A 25527-nucleotide genomic window follows, 5' to 3' on the forward strand; every position below is an offset into this window, starting at 1 on the left:
TTTTAACGCTTTCAGCAGTTATTGATGGAATACTCATTATATGGTACATGCTGTGGAGGATACACAATGAACAAAACATTAATTTTGTTGTCAGCAAAGATCACAAGATAATGCAATTAGAAAGTGAGCTACAACATTGCAGAGAAGAAGATCAAATGTTATAGGAAGACAAAGAAGAAAGACGTTTCTTTGGACCATGGGAAAAGGGGAAGGCCCAACATAAAGTCAGCCTAAACAGAGCTTTGAGAATATGTAGACTTGAGGATTGCTAAGCTGAGATGCATTCCATTTTGGCACATAGACCCACACAGCATCAGGTCCAGAGGAGAGTAAGTGCCGTTTGGCTGGAGGAAACAGCTGGGAAAAAGGATTGAACAAGTTGCCCTCGTATTGCACAGTGCTTTGAACCAAGGGGATGGCAGAAAAGATCAGAATTGTGGGTGTGTATGAAAGACATTTTCAGAGATAGAACTGTGGGGCTAGCAAGGTGTAAGTAAGGCCAGAGATTCGAATGCTATTATTGAGAGGATTGAGGATAGTCATGGCAAAACTCAAATAGAGGCATAGAGAGAAACGACTGTCTCCTAAAACCTTTCCATCTGCACTGCATGGGCAAGGTGAAAGGGAAAAACTAAGATCAGTTCTTCAACAAATAATTAATACATTCCCATTTTCTTAGCAGCAGGTTTGGGGGCCTAATTTTCTTGATTCTGTCTTTGCTTGGAATATGACTGTGATTTGTGTGATCTTAGACTCTTGAGAAAGAATAGAAGATGGTTGATATAAGATTGATTCTTTTACTATAGTGACTAAGAAGTTCATAAATTAAATTACAAAAGACTAGCATCATCAGGTTTACAGAAAAACTTTTCAAAACTCATTTGAGGTAAGAGCCACAAATAACCACCTACTCCAGCTCTGTTTAGTTCCTCCCTTTAAAATGGAATCAAAATGTGATCTGGCTTCTCTGACTGGAAACTTCCGGTATTTTCCTTAATGGAGCACAGAGGCAGAGGAGGTGAGGAGCAGGTCACTACTTTGAAGGTCTATGAAGCTTAAAATATTCTGGCTATAGACTTCAGCTGAACCAATTTTGTTTTCTGTGGTGAAATCTAACCAAACAAAGTCTTGGGAATGCGCCCAAAGAGCTTGTATTGAATATTTGAATTCTAGAAGCAAAGAAGTGGAAGAATTGATTATTTTGGCAAAGAGCACATTGTCGGCAAGGTGTTTCTTCATTCTTTCGAGTGTTCACGAGTGTCTAAAATAATGAGAAGCCAACACTAGTGTTGGAAAAAACATTCATGAGAGAGCTTCTTTCAGTCCCACATTTTTCAGAGACCTCAGCGGAAGGCTTGGGTAGCATACTTTGAGGGGAGACAGCATGTTTACTAATGAATATGAATAGTATTTCCTTATGAGTCATATATTTTTCCAGTAGGAAATGGATAATCTACTATGACATTTCAGTGGGTTGAACAAGATAGATAAATCAAATGCAAGTTGCCCTGTTTCTTTTTCAAATGAAAGATAAATGCCTTAATGGATTAGCAATCATGAAATATATAAGTATTTATAATACAGTACTGCTTTATAACACCATCTGCTAAAGAATGGTATTTATCCAGCCACTGATATGAGAGCAGATTTTCTTCCACATTATGCAGGGAGGAAGTACATCTCAGTGTTAACGAGCATGCACTTTGTATTTAACCAGCCTAAGTTCTAATGAAATTCTTCAGTTGACAAGCTGTGTAATTTTAATACAGTTACTTAACCCCACTTTCTTCGTTAGGAAAATGGTATCATAATGATCTTACCTTTTAAATTCACTTAGCCTATCAAAGAAGGTAATATATAGAAAGCATTCCATCAAGTGCTTAACACATGTAAATTCTCAATAAATAATAGCTAGTATCACCATTCCACTGGCCAAAATTGGCTACACACAAAATGAGCTGTTTCAAAGTATTTGGAGTGTCTGGAATGAATGCTTTTTATGGGAGTGCCGAGGAACTGGATTAATGAGTTTCTCCTCTAGTCCAGGCAAGTGGGTCTCTACAGTGAAACTGGGGCATGGGATCAATCTTAATAGGCTGGTTTGTGGTAGGGTAACAAACAATTCCAAAATAACAGTATCTAAAAACAACACAAATGTATTCCTTGCTCACACTGCTTGTCCATCATGGGTTGACAGGTACCCAGGCTGGTGGAGCAGTCATCATTCTCACACACTGCCAAAGAGACAGGGAGACATAAAGGATCTTAAATCAGCAATTGAGGGTTCTATCCTGGAGATGACATATACATTTCTTCCTTCCTTCCTTCCTTCCTTCCTTCCTTCCTTCCTTCCTTCCTTCCTTCCTTTCCCTTTCTTTCCTTCCTTCCTTCCTTCCCTCTTTCTTTCTTTCTTTCTTTCTTTCTTTCTTTCTTTCTTTCTTTCTTTCTTTCTTTCTTCTTTCTTTCTTTCTTTCTTTTCTTTCTTTCTCCTTCCTTCCTTCCTTCCTTCCTTCCTTCCTTCCTTCCTTCCTTCCTTCCTTTCTCTTTCTTTTCTTTTCTTTTCTTTTCTTTTCTTTTCTTTTCTTCTCTTCTTTTCTTTTCTTTTCTTTTCTTTTCTTTCTTTCTTTCTTTCTTCTTTTTTTTGAGATGGAGTCTCGCTCTATTGTCCATGCTAGAGTTCAGTGGTGCGATCTTGGCTCACTGCAACCTCTGCCTTCTGGATTCAAGCGATTCTGCTGCCTCAGCCTCCTGAGTAGCTGGCATTACAGGCCTGTGCAACCATGCCCAGCTAATGTTTGTGTTTTTAGTAGAGACAGGGTTTTGCCACGTTGGCCAGGGAGGTCTCAAACTCTTGATCTCGTGATCAGCCCACCTCAGCCTCCCAAAGTGCTAGAATTATAGCCGTGAGCCACTGCATCCAGTCCGCATTTCTTTCATTCACCATTCATTGGGCTCACAGAGTTTTACCCAACCCCAAAGAGACCAGGGTGTGTAATACTGTCATATTCCTAGAAACTAATGTATAGGAAAGTAAAAAAAATCTCAGGACCCCCAAACTCTTTTGCAAAAGGGAATGTTAAGCCGTGAGGCTGAGTCATGCAATGCCCTTTTCCAAATGAATAGCTGTTACTGGCATTATATGTCAGCCTGATGTCCACAAGGTAAAAGGCCTTGCGCATCTATGAAGGATTGCTCTCACAGATCAATCATGGATAAATCTTTTGCTGGCCTCCCAGAAATAAGGGCGTGCCAATTGTAACTTTAGGTTTGCAATCTAAGTCTAGCTCTTAAATCTAAAGTCTGTTGGATTCTACACTACTGGTATAGATTACAAGCTTATTTTCCCAGGTGCAGAACAAAGACAAGAGGAGACCAATCATTTCCACCTACCCAAAGACACTTGCATAATTTACTCTTCCTTTCTTTTTTTTTTTTTCTCTTCAAACATTCACCTTAGTGCATGTAAAATGTATATTTACCTGGCACTAACTAAGGTCTCACAGGAATGTAACCATCTACCCTAGCTTGTACCTGGCCCCCTTCCTACATGCTTTCCCTCTCCTTTAAGGAAATGTATAAATACTCAACTGCCAGAAAACTTGGTCTGTGACTCGTGTTTTTCCTGGGTATACCCTAAAGCTGGCTTAATAAACCTCTGTGATTGAGACTTTTTCCTCAGTCCCTCATTATCGTTGTCAGCAGAAACTGGAAATTTAGCTAGTAACTATCACAGGGTCATTGATGAGGTTAAAAATAGACAACCTATAGATAGTGGCACTTTGAGGCCCTGTTTATTGAGTTAAAAAATAATGAGGCAAAATTTATTCAAGCAGTAGTGATATATGGCGTTTCTGAACTCTGAGTTCGACTAGAGACCTATCTACGTTGGTGGTACATACCACAAGATGCCTTGAGTTTCTGGGACGCCTGGTCCCGTAAGCAGTGCCATGGATTGAGTTCCTTTGTTAAAAATATCCAAAGCCATATTTATTCTCTATGGCCTTATCCTACCATTCCATTCTAGCTAAATAGCTTTATCTGTTTTTATCTCACATCTAATGGGTTTAATGTGTTCTAACTGTATGGCTCCATTTGGTGCGCTGGATGCTATGGCTGAGAGGTGCCATATAAAAATATTGTTATTGTTATGATGATGAGTTCAAGCACTGGAGGGGAAATTGTGCAATAACTTAGTACTGAACTACCATTATTTTCAGCAAAATGAAGTTTGGCTTCCTACTACCCTAGTAAGCCTTGAAGATTAAATGGTATCTACAGCATGTATCTTAGCAATGGGCCAAAGAAGTCTGAAGAAAAATGTTTGTCATAACAAACATTTCATATATTATAAAACAGATGTTCTCTTTTAAGTATTCTTGATACTTTAAGGAGTTGATGATATGCATGTCAGAAATTAAAAAAAAGAAAAATCAAATGAAAAAAATCCACACATTTATGGTATTTTTCCATTTATTAAATTTTATTCATTCTTATTTCCATTGTAATCAGAGTGGCCAGCTATGTTAATTAATTTAACCCGTAGTGCTGATCAGTTGCCAGATAGCTGTGAGGTTGAGCAATAGTTTGTTTCATTGCTGTAGAAATGCATCATTAGGATGGAAGGTGCATGGAGTTCTGGAAAAGGAACTATTGAGGTCCCTTCTCTCATGATGATGTGATATTATGTTCCCATTACTTGAATATTCATTATGGTTTCCCACATGTTTTTGGCTACCTCTGCTTCCTGCAACTGTTTACATTATTAAGTTGGTTTGGCTTATAGATATGTAGCTTGAACCTGTACACAGTTAGAGTAGCTTGGGATGTTTGCATAGATTGGGTAGATTCCCTTTTCACCCTAAAAGAATCATGGGAAGTTTCTCAAAGGAGGTGAGACGAAACAACTGGGGCCATGTTACAGAGGGGCCTCAAACCGCAAATGGAAAACAGCACAGAGCTAGTCTGGGGTGTTCTCGGGGGGCGCCAGACACTAAGTCCTCCTTGTGCTTTGATTCAGGAAACTTTCCACAGAGGGCATAGTGAAGGCTTCTGTCCTTTTAGGGTAAGTGGAGAGGGAGGCATCACAGAGCATCCCCTGACCCAGAGACATGAGAAATTGGCATGTATTGACAGTGCTGTAAGTCTATGACTTCCTACAGGGGGATAGGTGGCATGTGACAAATTCATTTGAAAATATGAGGTAATAACAAGTATTTATTGCACAAGGAATCTGGTGGACTCTGATCCAGAAAGATGGAAAGGACATACTGATTAGAAGATGAGGCCTCAAGTGACCCTTGGCATGTTCTACTTCAGAATCCCTGAGTTCAGTTTGAAGCTGAGATCGTTCTCTCCTTTCATTGCTGCTCTCTTTCACCAGAAAGTAGTGCGGTCCAGTGGCAAAGAGCTGGGATTCCAGCACAGGACTATCTGGGTGTGACTCATAGCTCTGCTCCTCACCCGCTCTGTGACCCTGAGCAAGTGATCACCTTTCTGTCTCTCAGTCTCCCCGATTTGTAAAGTGGAGATGATAATAGTGCCTTCTGGGGTTATTGTAAGAGCTGAGCAAAATAATGAGTGAAGCACATATAACAGTGTCTGGCACATAGTAAGTGCTTCCTAAATGAGTGAAAGAAGTCCCATGTTTCCACAGTTCCTTCAACTTAGCTAGTTAAAAGTTAAAAGGGCATAAAACAAATTTCTGGGATGTGTCCAGATGCTGTTGGAGACACTAAGTATGCACTTATAAGAAGTGTGACTTGGGTAACCATCCAACCTCCCTTGCCTTCCTTTTATTCTCTGTAGAAAGGGAAAAGATACCTATCTCAAGAGGTTGTAATGAGGAATAAGCAAAATAAATATTTGAAATGTGCTTTTTATATAACACATGCTTAAGAAATGGTTGATTCCTTCCTCCCTTTTCCCTTCACTTTAAACAACCTTGTCCCTAACAGTTAAAGATTTCTACAAGTTAAAACTTTTATCTTTAGCCTGGTCTCACAAATCTAAAATGCAGGTAACTTGCTAATGTTCTGGGAAGTCTAGGTCCAAAATTAGCAAGTGATAAAAGTTCTACGAGAGGTATCTAAGTTGCTAAGGTCATCACTGTCGCAGAGAAGAAAGAATAACATATATTGAGTATTTACTATGTGCCTGGTATTGTTCTCAGGGATTTGTAAGAAGCAACATTTTTATTTTTATTTATTTATTTATTTTTTTTTTTTGAGACGGAGTTTCACTCATGTTACCCAGGCTGGAGTGCAATGGCGCGATCTCGGCTCACCGCAACCTCCACCTCCTGGGTTCAGGCAATTCTCCTGCCTCAGCCTCCTGAGTAGCTGGGATTACAGGCATGCACCACCATGCCCAGCTAATTTTTTGTATTTTTAGTAGAGACGGGGTTTCACCATGTTGACCAGGATGGTCTCGATCTCTTGACCTTGTGATCCACCCGCCTCGGCCTCCCAAAGTGCTGGGATTACAGTCTTGAGCCACCGCGCCCGGCCGAAGCAACATTTTTAATTCTCACAGCTTTGTATGATAGGTACCAGTGTCACGCCCATTTCACTTGTAAAGATACTGAGGTGCAGGTTCATTAAGTAAATTACCCAAGGAGGTGGAGTCAGTAAATGGCAGAGCCAGGATGTGAACCTAGATACTCCAGTTCTAGAACCCACAGTCTTAACCACATTGCTGTGTCACTTCTCAAAAACAGCCACAGTGAAGTCAATAGATCAATATATGCCTCTGTCGTGTGCTCTTGTACACATTTCTTAACCTCTCTGAGCTCCATGGTCCTCTTTTGTGATTTAGAAACAAAATGCCCATTCATAAATGCAAAAAAATAGTTTAATGTTGTTGTGAGGATCACATCAGATAGCAAACACATAGGACCTCACCTCGGTGAGGTATGCAGTAAGCATTCGTTAAATAGTAGTTTCAGATGTTATCACATATGATTTAGAAACTGTGACAGGATCCTTCCACACCTACCTCTGCATTTTGTCTACTGCCAGCTCTCTAATTCTGGCTTCCATGAAGGTGATCAGTTTAGCCCCTCAGGTATGGGCATATGAAGCAGTTGAAGCAAAAAGCCTTTGTCATTGTTTTAGACCCCTCTGTAACCATCCCTTAGAGGACAACAGGCAGTTCACACACAGCCCTCGCTTAGAGGTAGGCATAACCTATAAGCACGGCTTATAGTAAAAGTAAAAGTACCCTAATTTATACCTGAAGTCCATAGAGATTTGTCTGTTGCAGGTTACAAATATGGACTTTCTTTTAAAGAAATGTACTTATCTCCAAAATTAGGAGCTTTAGAAATTAATTAATTTATTTATTTTGCCTCCTGTGGACATAAAATATTTCTGATGCAATAGCTTTTAGTAGAGACCTTAGATAGTAGAGAAAAGGCTGCATAAACAACTTATTTTTAAAACCTCAGCATCAGAGATGTTGGAATAAACAATTGCCGTGGAAATATGTTGTTTTGGAATGAGGACATTTAGATGGTAAATAACTTCTGATTTTATACATGCTGGCCAAAACTCTTCCTTTAATTTCAGACTTGCATAGCTAAAGACCAACTGACATCTCTCCTTGGATATCTCATAGGCATCTCAAACTTGACATGTCCAAAAAAAAATCTTGGCTTGTGCAAAACTTGTCCATGCAATCCATTCAATCTTCCCTATCTGTACATGAACCCAGAAACTCAGGATTCTTCTTTGTTTCTTTTCTTTTTATCCTGAACTACCTTTGCCCGTGTATTCATCAGTGTACCCTCTCATTATATCACCAGGATACTTCTAAAACACATCCACTTTTCTCAAACCCTAATGTACCATTCCAGTCAAGGCCACCATCCTCTCTTCCATCTACCTACAACAGCCTCCAAACTTATTACATTCTCTGCCTAGCACAAAAGCATTCCTTATTGCATGTCCTGTCACTGCTTTGCTTAAAGCTCCAGTAGCCTCCCACTGAACCCAGTATGAGATCCACTGTCATTACTACAGCCTATGCCCCGTGCATACTATCTCCTGCCACTCCCTACAACTTCATCTAGTACTTCTTTTCTATTAAATTATGTGCTAGCCACACTGGATCATTTTTTTTTTTTCCGTTCCTTGAACATCAGTCTTGTTCATGTTGCCTGAAATCTTCTTTCCACCATTGTTCATAATGATAGCTCAGCTTCTCACTCAGCTTAAGGATCATCTAATCAGCTTGGCCTCCTCTGCACATCCCATTTAGAAAAGCCCTTTCTTCCACCTCAGCCCCTCCCTACTGTGCTTGCAACATTTCCTTTTCAACTTGGTTTTTAATAATTTTATAAGTTTTAGCAAATTCTAGCGATTTATTTGCTTTTGTTTATTCATTGTCTGCCTCCCACATCAGCAAGTAAATTCCAGGATATTAGAGTCCAGGTGTGTTTTGTTTGCTAATATATATCTAGATCATATAGCCCAGATCCTAAAACTGAGATAGATACTCCACAATTATATGTAGAAAAAAATTGGTGGATACATACATTAATTAATATGATATGTATTACTATGTGTAGTAATATCACAGTATTTATTCCAATGTCTTTTATTGTTAGTAATTATTTGTTCAACAAATTTGTATTGATTGACAGATCATGAGCTATGGAGTCTAATACATAGAAGCTCTTATACCGGTTCTATCACTTAGCTGGATAACCGAGACAAATTAATTAACCCTTTAAAGAGCCTCAGTTTTCCCATCTGTAAAATGAGAGCTATAAAAGTATCTACATTACATAAATTGAAAAGTCCAATGAAATAATGTAATAAAAAGACATAGTCCACAGTCATAGCCAATATCTAAGAAAGAATGCTTGCCATTGATATCTTCATTTTATAGGGACCATGAAAAGCATTGAAGGCCCATTAGGAAATAGTTGACATTGTACCTGCCCCCATAGGGGATACAGGCATCTAAATAGACAATTTAATGCTGAGAGCTATTGAAGAGAATGCACAAGGTTATAAGTGCTACTCAAATGAATGTTCTTGGCATCAAGGTCAAATGAATTTTCTTTGTATATATTCCATCAATTACTTAAGATCTTGCCATATTTTGGATTGGCTTTATATTTGGATCTTGATTTTTCCATGCACAGTTTTTTTTTTTTTCTAGAATGTTGTTTTTTTCTGGCATGATGTAACTTTTTCTCATTATTATATTTTACCAACTTTTTAATTAGAGCAATTATACAATGAAGGCTCTTTTTTGCCTTCTTAAACTTCCCATTTGAAGGCCTCTGTCCTCCTTCTTCTTCTCTGCTTTTATTGTCTCTCCAGGTCTGAGGTGTCATCCTGGGTCCTTCTTTCCTTATGCTCCTTTGTATGTCCTCATTGTGTATCAAAATTTTCTTTATTTTTTTTTCACTGGATTCTATGCCTTACTGGAATCATACTCAAGAAACTTATTTCAGCATACTTACTTAGTCTTTGAGAGTTTGCACATATCTTCATATTTGATTAATCATTTGACTGGCCATACCATTCTAGGTTTAACAATATTTCCCTTTAAAAGTTGAAAGCTGGACATGGTCGCATGCTCCTGTATTCTTAGTTACTCAGGAGGCTAAGGTAGGAGGATGAGGCCAGAAGTTTGAGGCCAGCCTGGGCAACATAGCCAGAACCCCATCTCTAAATTTGTTTATAAAAGTCAGCCTGTTATGGTAGTACACTCCTGAAATTGTACTTACTCTAGAATTGAAAGTAGGAAGATCCCTTGAGTCCAGGAGTTCGAGGCTGCAGTGAGCTATGATGGTGCAATTGTACTCCAGCCTGGAAGACAGCATGAAACCCTGTGTTTTAAAAAAACAAAAAGTTGAAAGCATGTTCTACTTGTAGTTTTGAGTAGACACTAGTGAGGAGTTTGGTGCAGTCTAATTTTATTATTAAAAAACAACTAGTTTCCACCCTTCTGTCCCACTGCTTAGATCTGCCCCACTGCTTAGACCACTCCTCCACTTCCAAGAGTTTTCTGAGGTGTTTTTAATGCTGATATTCTGAATTTTATGTAACGTCAAGATGTAGATCTTTTCATCTATATTGTTAGATTCTCAGTTGACTCTTTTAATCTGAAAAATAATGCTCTCTTCTCTATTCCTCATATTCTTTGTTGAAAAATTTCTCCTCTTCTACTCTTTTTGACTCTTTTTTCCTGGGGTTCTTGTCTGTCTTATGAGAACTCCTAGCTTCTTTCTCACATTTGTAAGACAACCTATATTTTTCTCCCTGCATCCTTGGGAGCATCTTTTACTTTATTTTGAAAATTCCTAATTTTGACAATCATATTGGAAAATCTAAGTGCTAAATTTTGTTTCAATTGTGTTTTTTTGCATAGCATTCTGTTCTTGTTCTGTTCTGAGTTATCTTCATTGTTCCTATTTTTAAAATCCTTTATTTGGTTCTCATATTTCTAGTGATCCTCTGGTTGATCATTCTTTTATAGAAAAAAGATCTGGATGCCTGGCTTTGATTTTTCTCTGTTGTTAAGGATGTTTTCCACTCCTACTGGATCTACCCTGAATGAGAATGCTTGGAAGTGCTGGTGAAGGTAGTTTCACTGACAGTCTTTATGACATGGATGCACAGACATGCTATGGGCCTCTCATATGCAGGAGAATGGAGGACTTTGCACTGGGGCACAAAAATCTGTATTAAAAAATTTTAACTTTCCCTTTATAGCTTTCTTGAGTTTTTAAAAAGAACTGGTTGATGCTGGCTAAATGCTGGCTATACTCTCCTTTCACAAAGCTTGCTTAAATGTTAGTGCAGATCCAAATTGGACTACTTGTTCTATACTGAGACATTCAATCCTTCTTCTTAGTCCTATTTCTAGTCCCTGTTCTGTGTCTCTCATAATCACTGACTTTAAGATCAAAGGCTCTTGGGAGGCAAAACAGGCCAACTGGCATCCACTTGCTCTTACTCTCCTTCTAGAATGATTTAGGCTTCAGCTTTCTCTACCTCTTGTATCCATCAACATGATCTCATCCATGTGGCCTGTAAATTCATTGGAAAATCCCATTCATTAGTGATGCTCACTTCCATTCTTTTCGTTCATATGAAGTTTTTTCATTTGTTCAATTTTTATACTTTTATTTCAGTGGGGTTTCAGAGGAGTTTGAAGGCAATATATGTACTCAAAGCCAAAAATTAAATTATAACTTGAAATTACTATACAATTTCCCTATAATTTATTTAACCAGTGCCCAACTTTTGGACAAATCCTTCTAATAGTTTTCAACATTATAACTGTTTGACCTTTTTATTTGGAAAAGAGAGGTTAAAGATAGGCCTTCAGGGCAGTACATGAAATGACAAGAAGCTAAATGCCTAGTCTTAACAGAGGTAACCTTTGGAAGGAATGAACTGACAGAAAATTCAAGTTAAACCGAAGTTAGGGATCCCTTACAAAGAATTTTCATGGGCTGTTGGTTAGAATGCCATGTAAGAAGTCAAGAGCTCTTAAGAGTACTGGGAAGATTAAAAAATCTTTGTAGATCTTTGCCTGTGAAAATTGTGAACGTTCCTGATTATGTCCATAGAAAAAAAATTTAAAGTAGGATTTCTCCATCAAAGTATGTGAACACTTAAAAGTCTTGAAATTTAGTTGACAAATTTCCCCCAGAAGGGTTGCACCAATTTACACTCCTACCAACCACCAACCTTTTAAAATCGAACAAAAAATCCCACATGATTTGCTAATTTTATAAGCAAAATTTTATCTTGTTATTTTTATATACCTTTCTTAGATTATAACTGATATTGAATGTTATCTATATAATATTACACAGTGCTCAAACTGACCTTCAATAGGTATTGCTGACTTTGTCTTAGAAATGTGTAGACTGAGGCTCTGAGACCTTAAGAGTGCTGGAGTTCACACAGCTTGTACATATTTAAAAACAGATGAGAACAGAGATGTTACCTTGCCAAAACATTTCAGAACATGTGACTTACCTTGCTCATAATTTTTTAGATGGAAGATCAGATTAGTCATTTTCTTTGGACCTTAGATATAAATAATTATGTCAAATATTTTCTATTCTTTGAAACAAACGTATTTTGTGAGCCCTTTGTTTTCTGCATGCAAACGTTATTCAGAGAGGGATGTCCCTGCTATGTAGGATTATTGCACAGGGTTGCAAGAACAGATTTTCAAATGGCTCGTGGGAATTTAGCTTTCTCTGATATCTTGACATCACTTTATTTGTCCCATTGCAGTCTATGTCTTTATCCTAGCAAGTGTGAAAAAATTGCCAAGTAATACCATTTTACCAACCTAAATTCCTGATGTTTTATGCAAAAGGTCAAATACTCTTCATTCTAAACTGGTAGCATAGTCTTCAGTGTAGATTTGGAAGCTACCAGGAAAGTATGGCATACAGTGGGAGTAACATAAGTTGAACTGCTCTTCAAATTTACTTTGGCTGGACCTGAAGTATTAATTCCCTCATTCGGTCACTGCATGGAGGTTAAAAGTCCAGGATCTTAGTACTGATATGCACAATGTGGATGAATCTAAAAAATATTATGTTAAGTGAAAGAAGCCAGACACAAAAAGTCACAAATTATATATGATCCTATTTATAAGGAGTAGCCAGAATAGATAAATCCATAGGGACAGAAAGTAGATTAATGGTTGCCTGGATTTGGGAGGAATGAGGAGAAGCTGCTTGTTCACTTTAAAATGGTTAATTTTATGTTATGTAAGTTTTACCTCAATAAATTATTATTATTTTTTAATCCAAGTTCTTGAACCCAACAGACATGAAATTGGAATATGCCTCGATCATTTTCTGTGTAAACTTAGGCAAGTTCATTTTAATTACCTAACTTTAATACTTGCTTTAACACTTAAACCTGCATTCCCTGCAATCTCCTAATCTGGAAACAAAGATGACTGACAGCCTACCTACCAGACAGGATTTTTGTGAGAACTGTATGCAATGATATATTACTACATAGAGCCTTTGGTGCAGTGGTTGACACATCACAAGTTCTTAAGAAATGGTAGCTAGACTATGATAACTATTACTACTCCTGACTTGCTGTGACTACTACTATTACCAGCAGCAGCAGTGGCTGCAGGAGCTGTATTCCAACCCAGGTTCCTGATATATTCAAATGACTATTTTCCATTCTGTAGTCTGGTTTCAGGCAATTCACGTGGGGTAAAGTCACATGACATTGACTTCAGGGAGCATATATTGCCTCAATGGAGTTCTTCTTTTGAAAGATGGGTTTTAGATTAAAACTGTTTTTAATTAACGTCAAAATGGAACAGAGTTGGAGAGAGCAATGAATAAGATTCAGATCCCTAAACGATCACATTATTGGCATTCTTGGGAGAGCTGTGAACCTTGCCTCCCAATGTGTGCTATGGTTGATTTCTCCCTTACTTTTCAGTAAGGGACAGACCCTTGAAAAGGTGGTCATGCGCTGGGGAATTTAAAAGAAATGTGAGAAGAAAACAATGAATGTCCCTAAGCTTCAGAGAAGGGAAAACTTTAGCCATCAGTTGAAAGTCGTCTCTCTGTAGTGGATTGAATGTGCTACACAAAGGTGCATCTTGACGGTGTTAGGAGACCCATGTCCTCCATCACTGTCAACAATGGCATGTACAAAAGTACTTTTATTAATGAAATTCTCCAAAGAATTCAAAGCTCATTTGATGCTTTACTGATGGACATTCTTTTACCCACTCATGCTTTGGTTTTATTTGTTCTTCCTATGGGCTCCTCAAATCAAGAGAAAGCCAGAAAAAAAGTTTTGAGAGAGAAATGTCCTGTTTTATAAAATCTTCTTGTGACTACTATCTCATTTGTTCTCCTGAAGCTGAATCAAATGAGACAGAAAGCACAGCCAACATAAATACCACTTACTCAATGTGATAACAAAGGTAAAATTAGTTGAAACAACATGTTCCCCAGTGTCCAGCTTCTCCATGGAAGAGTGAGAAGTCAGAAGAGGCTGCTGATGTTATGGAAAGTGCATGGCCTTTAATGTGAGACAGTTCCAATGGACACAGATTTTCATCCAGGCCCTGTGATTAGCTATGTGGCCTTGAGCAAAACCTTAGGTTTTGGGGGCTTTCATGTCCTCATGGGAAGAATGGGGATAATAAAATCTATTTCCAACAGTTATTAAAAGCATTGCTCAATTCTGTCTAGATGAACTTAGTGCCCAGCACCCCTTTTCTCCTTCCACTTCAAGAAAGTAAGCTTCAAGAAAGATGATGTGGCAGCTTTTGTAATCATAGTAACCAACAAGTTTTTGTGCATTGTCATGGGTTAGGGAATGCTTAGTGCTTTCTGCCTATCATCGCAATTAAATCCTTACCTCAAGTCTATGTAGTAAACATCACACCCAGTTTCCGTTGTAAAACATGAGGCTCAAAGAAGTTCAGTGATTCATCCAAGACGGTTCTTCTAGAGAGCATAAGAGCTGAGAGCAAAGCCAAAGTTCTCTGACAGTGAAGCCTACACATATAACCTCCTCTGCCAGCAAAAGGTTTGAAATAGGGTCTAGCCGAAGTTTCAGTGATATCTGCAGTGAGTTGAACTAAAGCTTGGAACTATGCAATAGACACTGAGTAATCAACTTCCGGATTGCTTTCACCTGGGATCAAATTTCCAGCTTCAGAGAGACACTACATTTCTGTGGTCACTGTTCTTTTCTACCCAGAAAGTTCACTCGGTTGAGTGCCTTATCTCTGAGTCTTCATGATGGGAACACCAGCTTCCAAACAGGCCTGGCACATGTTAGCTTAATACGTGCAGCCCCACTGCATGGTGATGAGTGAGCCAGATGAGCACTGCACATTTGGATGAACCTGAGTCAAGAAAAGCCACATGCGAAAACACGTTTATTTCCAGAACAATGGTGCATCTGCCAGGGTGTGACTGGCACTCATTGATATTTTTGGCATTCGTGGAAAACACCCCAGGCCGCTTAGGTAATTAATTTCCTAGGGTTAGTCATTAACAGGCTTCCTGCTTTCCTTCTCCTTTGGCAGGCCCAGCTGTTAGATACAGTAAGTTCAAGATGTCAGAGGCCAGGCCGCCTCCCCTGCTTGGGCAGCACACAACGCACATCCTGAAGGAGGTCCTGAGGTATGATGACAGGGCCATCGAGGAGCTGCTCAGTGCTGGAGTGGTGGCCCAACATGAAACCCACTGACAAAGGAAAAGGGCTCCTCCTCATAGCCTTAATCCGAATACACTGGCAAACGCAACACTATGCTTGGACCCTTCTCCCCAGTTCTGATACCACCAAAAAGAAGATGCAGAGTAACTCCAGAATTCCTGCATGGTGTCTCCAGAATGGGTCTGGTATTAATGAATCTAATGCCTTTTAAATGTACCCTACTTTTGCTCCCTATGACTTTTTTTTCAGATAACAATTTAATTATGGATTTGTGGGATTTTTAAAAATAAAGATTTGAATGTTTTTCTGGAAAAATGCATTCTTCATTCTAATTACATTAACGTCCTAAACGTTTGTCTCCAGCCCCTTATGCCCCTACCCCGCCAGTCCACACAGGCCTGAAAAAGAGCAGATCTCTTGATACTTTCTACTTGTCCATAAAATCTGCATTTAAATTTGTGTTAGAGAGTCAAAGCAATAAGCAGAATGACAGTCTCTGTGATTGATTTTAAACAGAATAACTTAATTCTGAGCTCTTGAACCCTTTGTTAGTCTGTAATTTAAACCATGGATTTTGCTGATGTCCATTATAAGACTGAGCTCCATTCTCCCCTGCAGGGGTAAATATTTGCTTTATGTTGTATTTCTCTGGTGATTTTATGCTATGTGGCAGAAAATCAGTTTTCCCCAATGCATTTAGAGATGTAGGTATCTGTCTGCACAGGTAGGTGAGTAGTTCTACACTTGGTACCTTATTTTGAGCCCAGTGAAAATGCAACAGATTTTTTAAATGAATTAAACAAGTTCTTAAATGACTATCCAGGTATTAAATAATTTATACATGATAGCAAATAGAAGAATGACAGGAAGACACTGCTTTGTAATCTAAGCATCCACTGATTGAAGACTAGATTATGTCTTAGCTTTGAATATTTTAATGAATTTGAAGTATAAGAAACATCTCTGTTCAGTAAGTGAGAAATGATTACGATATATTCCAGGATAAATTGTTACTCAAGACTGCTAAGCCCAGTTATAGACCAGGGATCAGATGACCCCATGATCAGTTTATCTTATTCTGAGATAACCTCAACTCATGGTTTTTAGGTGCATCTATTTTAAAGCAATGTCATTATACACCAAGTGGTAATTGAAAACTAAATTACAAATGTTCATCTTTCAAACTGTGATTTAAAACTCATTTTCTTTTCATATTCTTCTTTATTAGAATGATTTGAGTCCTTTATCTATGCTGTAAGGCCCATGGTGTTTCTAGAACGAAGGATTCCAAACAAACAGGAAGCTTGCCTTCTCACAAGGCCTCCTGACAGCTTTCCAAAGAATGTTTACTAATTTTTGAAACAGTTATTGTCCTCTCTGCTTTGCTTTTTGTGGACAACTTATTCTGAAGAACTCCTGCAGTTATTCCACTAGTTAGAATCACGTCATACAAGGGTAATTGATGCCTTTTGCAGTGCTTTTCCTCCATTGGCTAATTCACAGATGCATACTCAGAGACATTTACTTCAGGCCAGGTATTGAAAAGACATTTCTTTATGCTTACACATTTAGTATGAAAAATGGTAAAAGATTAGATGGTAGCAAATTGGCAAAAACCACATGTCTTGAAAGATAGACCCAATCATTTCTTCTACTGATCTGGGTAGATATCTTGAAATGTAAATTTACCCAGTCACTGAGCAGACTCTAAATATCTGGGTAAAGATATGCAGGATGATCATGATCATTCGTAGGGGACAGAAAATTTGTCTGAAATTTTCAAAATTCGTCTAAAATGTTCAAATCCATGTAGACTGCAGTCTTCAGACATGATGCAGTCACCATTGAAACAGAAAGACTATGTCTCTAGTGAAATAATATATGTTTAGTATCTAGGTCTCCACATACGCAAGTCAAAATGATCCAGAACTTTGAACCTACTGGTCACCCAAAAGAAAGCATTTATTGTGCTCTACTAATTTAGTGAAAGAAATAACTTGGAATATATTTGAAGTTCAGATGAATAATTAGTCCTGAAAGAAACATCGTGCTTGCTAAAATTTCTAACAATATGCCCCAGATCAAGTTATGCTTATAAACAAATGTGCTGTTTTAATTATCAGGGCCTATTATCTTACACATTCCTGAAACAGAGCACACTGCTAATATACCATATGCTCAAGTTCAGTTTGTGTCAAGGCCTGCCTTCTGGCAGGTTTGTGTCTAAGGTTGACTTAGAAAATTTTCTGAAACATAGTGGGCTAATCGTTACAGAATTGGAAGTGTGTCCATAAGCAAATGAGCTTCTTTTTCTTGTTTTTTTCTTCAACTTTTTCATGATTTTCAGACTAATCAAGCATGGTATTTTCCAGAAAGCAATCTGATATGCTGAATGCTTCTCTAGGAGAAGAGAAATGAACATTGATTAACTTTGTGTGACTACCCCAATTACTTGGTGTGAGCATGTGTTTGATCCATCTCTTTGGGTGAGAAGTACAATCATGATTTAAGAAAACAAAGAGGGGCCAGGCATGGTGGCTTATGCCTGTAATCCCAGCATGTTGGGAGGCTGAGGCTCCTGGATCACTTGAAATCAGGAGTTCAAGACCAGCTCAGCCAACGTGGTGAAACCCCGTATTTACTAAAAATACAAAATTTAGCTTGGCCTAGTGGTGGGTGCCTGTAGTCCCAGCTACTTGGGCTACTGAGGCAAGAAAATCTCTCGAACCTGGGAGGCAGAGGTTGCAGTGAGCTGAGATGGCACCACTACACTCTAGCCTGGCTGACAGAGTGAGACTCCATATCAAAACAAAGAGGGTTTTATAGATGCTAGTTTATACCAAGACATTCGGCTGGATAGCACCACAAGGCAGGGCTTTGGCATGAAGTCTTCACAACTCCTGCCCTTGGAAAGCTTGCACTCTCTCATATCTCATCTGAGTTTGATATTTTACCACTGACTCTTCTGTGCCAAATGTTTGGCATGTTGTGTTTTAAAGGCTTTATAGATATGAAACTTGCTGGTCCCACATGGCTCAATGCTGCATTCATGAGTAGGATTCATACTCCAGATAATGGACCTAAAGAGTCTGAGAATGAAGGCCAGGTTCAGGCTGGACAGACTGTGCAGATCTTCAGCCTCTCCTCATAACTGTTCACCATGGATTCTCAATTGGCAAAGAAGTCGAGTAGGAAAATGCACACTCTTGCCTCCATACTCTAACTCTGGACTATTCATTTTCAAACTCGTTTCCCAAGATTAGGATAGCCTCCTTGCATTTGCTTCTGTGCATGGGAGATTTCCTGATATAGTGAGCCCTTCTAATTGATGGAATTCTTGAGGTGCAATAGGCCTAAAAAATAATTGCTCATCTTGATTATAGTATGAGTGATCTTTAGGAGGTCAGGATGTCAATCTCACTCCTCTTCCTTCTTGATCTAGTGGTACTAGTACTAGTGTATGTGTTTGATAAGGAATATGAAGAGATTCAGAAAAAAGGTACATATTTCCATTTCAGACAGCAATAAGGGAAAATAAAAAACCCACCACAGAGGCTCTTACATTGCAATCTAAAAGTTTTCTCAGGCATGGGATACAATTGAATTTCTTCTTCTTATCCCAGAATAACAATACTCGGGTTAAAAGTTTCATGAATTACTGCTTTCATAAGATGCTTAAGTAGTTGCTCTGTATAGACACACCATGCCATTTGCTGAACATGAATGGCCCTGAATGTTTCTTTCTTTTTTTTATTGCATTTTAGGTTTTGGGGTACATGTGAAGAACATGCAAGATTGTTGCATAGGTACACGCATGGCAGTGTGATTTGCTGCCTTCCTCCTCATCACCTATATCTGGCATTTCTCCCCATGCTATCTCTCTCCAACTCCCCACCCCGCAAATGTTTCCTTCAGCATCTCAGTTAACTAGGCTCTGTTGCTCAGACTGGAGTACAGTGGTGTGAGCTTCACTCACTGCAACTTCTGCCTTCCAGGTTCAAATTATTCTCATGCCTCAACTTCCCAAGTAGCTGGGACTACAGGCGCACACCACCACTGCCCAGCTAAGTTTTGTATTTTTAGTAGAGACAGGGTTTCACCATGTTGGCCAGGCTGGTCTTGAACTTTTGACCTCAATTGATCCACCAACCTTGGCCTCCCAAAGTGCTGGGATTGCAGAAATGAGCCATCATGCCCAGAATGCCCTGAGCTTTTAAACAAGGTGGACAGTATGCAGGACAGGCTTACGTGGTGGGATTAGTGGACCAGAAGCAACTCCACTAGACATGTTTCCCCCAACACCCATTCAAAAATATGTCTTCCAGTATCACTTTAGGAGGTTAAAGTATTACAGGCAAAGGAATGCAAATACTTTGCACTAATACATTTATTCCACACACTAGAGAAAACAAGTACAAAAAAGGAGAGATTTGGAGGAATGGGAACTGGAATAGGCAAATTTGATCAGGAGGAAAGGGAAAGAGAGAGCACATCCAAGAGCAGCAGATCCAAGGGCACATTGCCTTGGAAGACTCTGGAAGCCACAGGCAGGATGAACCCAGACTAATATGTTGGTGCCAAGACGGAGGGGCAGGCACTAGAAAGAGCTCAAACACTACTGAGATCACAGAATTTACTCACCTCAATTTTTCACAAGAAGCAGCTCTTTTTTCTCATTCATTACGACCTTAGGGTTAGAAGCACAGGACAGGAAAGTCGCTTCTTTGCAACGTGAACAATTTTTGCCTCCCCACTCTTCCATTTTCACCTCTTTCTCCCTTTGTTCTGATTACTCCCATTCTTACCTGTCTTTTTTCCCATCTTTTGAACATCTTTCCTTCACTCTCCTTCTCTGTGGTAAAAATCTTTTTCCTCCTCTCCTTTTATTTTCCTACCTCTCCTCCTCCTCTTTCTTCTCTCCTTTCTTCATCTCCTCATCCTTTTTTTTCTCTCTCTCTCCACACACAGACATGCACACAGAGTTATAGATTCATGTTGTACAAATGTAAATACCAAAACCTGTGTCCAACCTTCAGAAAAAAATAGGACTTGCTCAGTCATTAGGAAGATAACTATTGGTAATTCGCACCATGATTTCACCCCCACAAGCAATCTTGAATCAATCTCTAGGTGGGGCAGATCTTTAATAACTAGCTGCCACTTCTTGTCCCTTGAAACAGAGGGAAAGAAATGAAAGGGTGTTCAAATGCCACTCTGGTCTGTGGCAGAGTTCTCAAGCATATTGGCTCTATGTCACATGCCCCCAGTTCTAAGGGGGAAAACCTAAAGTAAATAAAATAGAATGCAGAGCAGAGTCTAGACTCTTCATTCCAGCCCCAGACACTTTGTTCCAGCCCCAGTCACTGGAGCTGAGCAGCAAGGGTCTTGCTGATGTGGTTACAGAGGAAGTTCCATTAGGGAAGGAGCAGGGAGAGTGTGATGGTGTGATGGGGGACTGTTCTGCTCTAGCATCAGGCTGGGTCTTGGACTTTGCTTCTTGCCCTTTCTTAGAGAAGAAAACTTACTTGACCTTCAGGTGGTGATGGATGGTTGGTCCCTGGCCATTTTAGTCCAATGGCCTTCACAAGATAGGTGCTCTCACCTCTACCTTGTTAAATAGGGTGATTCCATTCTCATGTTCCCTTCACTTTCTTCTAACAGGCTGAAAACACTTTACCACATTTCTCCCTGTGCCTCCTCCTTTTCTCTTTCTTTGCAGATTAACCACATGACGGTCTGTTCAACTCCAATTGGCTTCTTTGGCTCCTGACCATATAGATTGGGGGAACAGTGTTTTCCTGCTTTGCATCCCATCATCCACACCCCTTCCTCCCGCCTAGAACTTTGCACGAGTACTCACCATAAAACAGGAATCTCAGCTTGCAAAGACGAAACTGGGATATTGAACGAAAAGAAATTAATGTCAAACTGCCACAGGGAAATGCCTTTCTTTCCACCCCTCTTACTTCTTTGTGAACCCTCAACAGTTAGGATCTCTATAGCATCTCTTGGTATGAGATGTGGCAACATGTGTTAACATGCATTCACCCTGACAATCCTGGATTTATGTTCTTAGATTTTACAAAAAACTTCTGGCTGTTCCTGATAGAAGCTTTGAAATGTACTCCTGATGAACATAATTGTATTCTTTTCTTGGAGAGGGTCAAGAAAATTATAGCTTCCATTTTGGGAGGACAGTTGAAGAATCACTATCTCTAGAGGTAGAAAAATGAACTTTCTTTTCCTATCTAGGATTGCCTCTTCACGTAGCCAAATGTGCTTGCAATGGCATTAACACAGGCCACAGGGAAGGACAGAAATGCAGTGACTCACAAGTCCACATGTGCAATGGGAGAGGTCTGAGGCCACAGCAGACTGAAGCCTCCATTCTCAGAAACACGACAGAGCCAAAGTAGCCAGTGACTTGGGCTCCCACCTCCAAGACCATGTTTCCCATATGCTGAGTGCCAAAAGTCTTATCTCATTCTCTAGCTTTACTTTCCAGAGTCCGGGAAAACCAGTGAAAGGATGTAAGCCCAGCATGCAGGCCAGAGGTGGTGCTCAAGGCTTGCTAAGTGAATCGTTAGCTGAACTCACTGACAAACCACGGAGAGATGACAACGATCCAAACTCGACGTTTTATGCAACTACTCTCACACAACCTGGGTGACATGAGGTGAAATGAGTAGCTTGGTGGGTCTCTGTGTGGGTGCATTTCTGGGGGAAGGTTTATTAGCTTGGCAAAAAAAAGCTCTCAGATCTAGAATAAGCCCAGATGGGGGGAGAGTTGTCAGAGTTATTACCTTTAATTTCCTGAACAAAGTGGAAGTAGATTTACAAGACGCATCCATGTAAAATAAGAACTCTTTATCTATATATAAAATAAGATTAATTAGATAAAATAAGAACTTTCCCCTTATATATATGTTTATGTTTCTCTATCACATGCCCCCATATATGTGACTCTATCTCTCTCCCTATATATATAATACATGATATATATTATAAGCTTATAGGAACATCTCTTATAAGCTTGTAAAACATTTTCAAATATTTGAGCATGTATACATACATGCTTGCTCTCTCTCTCTGTGTGTGTATATATATATATATATATATATATATATATATATATATATATGAAGAGAGCAAGAGAGAGAGAGCATCTCTTATAAGCTTATAAACTCTGGCTTACCAAACATTCTGAAAAATGTTAGAAAATGAGTGAAACGTATTTTCAATTAAATTTCAGATTCTTGGACAAATAAGAAGTATGAGAGATGTCTAGAATTATATATATGACTCCAGTAGTAGTTTAAAAATTGTATTAGTAGGAAAACGTGCATTTACATAAAAACCTACTCTGTAAACAAATTAAACAAAAAATGTAGTCCCACAAAATGAGAAGGTATAGTACTGAATTGAACAGATAACTTCTTTTGGTTTTTGTTTGTTGAAACATTTTCAAATATTGGAGCAGAAGCAGGAAAGAAGTACATCTTCATGTTTGTCCATTAAGCCATGATTGAAACTCTTCCCGATCAGCACAATTAGAAGTGCTCTCTGCATGTTGTTTGCTATCTTAGTCCCCTGTGCTTACCTGACCAGAACAGCTGTCACACATTGAGCTATCGTTACCTGGGTACTGGTGCTTCTCTTCTATTAAAGTAGAATGTAATTGTGGGTATTGTAGTCACTATTGTATCTGCAGTTGTTATCATAGCGCCTCCTCTATAGGAGATACATAACAAATATCTGCTGAATCAATATCCTCTCACCCACCAGATTACAAGTTCTATGAGACAGAAATTGGTCATATTTATTTTATTACTCATAGTGTGTGTAATAGCCTTCAAGGATGGTCACCATCAATTCCTCCCTCCCTATATGCACATGTTCCTCTTCCTTTCAAGAGATGCGCTTTAATTCTCCTTCCCTTGACACCGAGCTAGTCTTTTTTTTTTTTCTTTATTTATTCTAAACAAACAAACAAACAAAAATGGGATACATGTGCAGAATGTGCACGTTTGTTACTTAGGTATGATTGTGCCATGGTAGTTTGCTGTACCTATCGACCCATCCTTTAAGTTCCCTCCCCTTACCCCCCACCCATCAACAGTCCCTGGTGTGTGTTGTTCCCCTCTCTGTGTCCATGTGTTCTTATTGTTCAGCTCCCACTTATGATTGAGAACATGGGGTGTTTGGTTTTCTGTTCCTGTGTTAGTTTTCTGAGGATGATGGCTTCCAGCTTCATCCACATCCCTGCAAAGGACATGATCTCATTCCTTTTTATGGCTGCATAGTATTCCATGACACTGAGCTAGTCTTGTGACTTGCTTTGTTTTTGTTTGTTTGTTTTAAGAGGTGAGCTCTTTTTCTGTCATCCAGGAGTGCAGTGGCACAAGCATAGCACACTGGTGTCTCAAACTCCTGGGCTCAAGCGATCTTCTACCTTGCCTTCCTGAGTAGTTGGGACTACAGGCATGCACCACCATGCAGAGCTAATTTTTATATTTTTTGTAGAAGTGGGGGTCTCACTATGTTGGCCAGCACAGCCTCAAACTCTTGACCTCAAGTGATCCTCTCACCTCATCCTCCAAAATGCTGGGATTACAGGTGTGAGCCACTGAGCCTGGCCATGACTTGCTTTTTTTTTAAAAAAAAAACTTTTTTCTTTAATTTTAGATTTACAAAAAAAATGCCAAAAATGGTACATAGAATTCCCATGTACATTCATCTAGTTTCTATAACCAATGTAACATTATGTAAGCTGGAAAATTAACATTGATGTAATACTGTTAACTAACCTATAAACACTATTCAAATTTTATCAGTTGTCTCACTTGGGTAGGCAGAATTCTAAGATGGTCCCCAAGATTCTCAGCCACTGATGTACACACACTCTCTCCCAGTTAACCAATCAAACACTAAATAAGTGCTGCTATGAAAGGAATTTGTAGATATAATGAAGGTCCAAAATCAGTTGATCTTAATATAGAGAGACTAGGTGGGACTGAGCTAATCACATGAGTCCTTTAAGCCTGGGTCTAGAGGTCAAACTCAGTAGGCATCAGATTTGAAACACAAAGGCGATTTGACATGGGAAAAGCCCCCATGCCTGGAAGTAGTCGCATGGCAAGGAATGCAGGTGGCCTCTAGGAGCTGAGAGAGGACCCAACTGACGGCCAGCAAGAAAACAGGGACCTCAGTCCTACAACCACAAGGGGCTGAATTCTGCCAACCACCTGAATGAATTTGAATGTGAATCCATTTTCAGAGCTTCAGACAAGAACACAGCCAAGCCAGCTTGATTTCAGTCTTGTGATACCCTCTGTAGAGATATACCGTGCTGAAATACTGACCTAAGGAACTGAAATCTTGTAAATGGCTGCTGTTTGAAGCCTCCAAGCTGGAAGTAATTTGCTATGCAGTGATAGAAAATGAATATATCCACTAATGTCACTTCTTTTTTTCTCATCCAGGATCAATTCCAGGATCTCACATCACATTTAGTTGTAATTTTTTCCTAGTCTTCTCCAATCTGGGTCAGTCTCCAATCTTTCTTTGTTTTGTGACCTTCAGTGTATTGTGCAGTTATTTTGTAGAATGTCCATTAATTTGGTTTTGTGTGAAATGCGTCATTATTGGATCGAGATTATGCATTTTTGGCAAGAAATTTCAGAGGTGATTTTGGATTCTTACAGTATATCATAACAGGAGGTACAGGATGTTAAGATATTGTATATCTGGTCATTTTAACCTTGATCATATAGTAAAGGTGGCATGTTCCAAGTTCCGTTTACAAGTCCTGGGTTTGTTTTTGTTTGTTTGTTTCTGTAATTAGTAAGTATATTGTGGGGAAATATTCTGAGACTGTATTAGTCCACTTTGGCCACTGTAACAAATTAGCACACATGTAGTCATGTAAAACAATAGAACTTAATTCTCCCACAAATCTGGAGGTCAGAAGTCTTTGGATTTGATTCTGATCAATATCACTGAACGGAAAGAAAAGTGTTAGAGGGCTGTGCTCTCTGTGGAGGCTCTAGAAATGAATTCCGTTCCTCACATATTCCAGCATCTCAAGCTGTATTCCTTGCATTCCTTGGCCCATAGCCATTTATCCACCTTCACAGACAGTGGTGTAACATCTTCTCTCTCTCACTCTGCTTTCTTCCTCCTCCTTTACATGATCTTCTGTGTGTCATCAAATCTCCTTCTGCTTGTCTCTTGTAAGGAAACTTGTGGTTCTATTCAAGGCCCACCCACACAATCCAAAATAACCCCTCCATCTCAAGATCTTTAACTTAATCACATCCATGAAGTCTTTGCC

General features: G+C 39.2%; 1 protein-coding gene across 1 annotated transcript in view; it reads left to right on the plus strand.

Annotated features, from left to right (window-relative positions):
• The window catches only part of SUGCT (succinyl-CoA:glutarate-CoA transferase), a 681636-nt gene extending 666127 nt beyond the window's left edge, over positions 1-15509 (plus strand). Inside the window, exon 12 of the mRNA XM_017506146.1 lies at positions 15064-15509. Coding sequence (XP_017361635.1) covers positions 15064-15227 — 164 coding nt within the window. The 3' untranslated portion in view covers positions 15228-15509. The remainder of the gene's footprint in view (positions 1-15063) is intronic.
• Positions 15510-25527: the final 10018 nt, after the last annotated feature.

The sequence above is a fragment of the Cebus imitator genome, unplaced genomic scaffold (assembly GCF_001604975.1).
Source record: "Cebus imitator isolate Cc_AM_T3 unplaced genomic scaffold, Cebus_imitator-1.0 Scaffold349, whole genome shotgun sequence".
In the NCBI taxonomy this organism is placed as follows: domain Eukaryota; kingdom Metazoa; phylum Chordata; class Mammalia; order Primates; family Cebidae; genus Cebus; species Cebus imitator.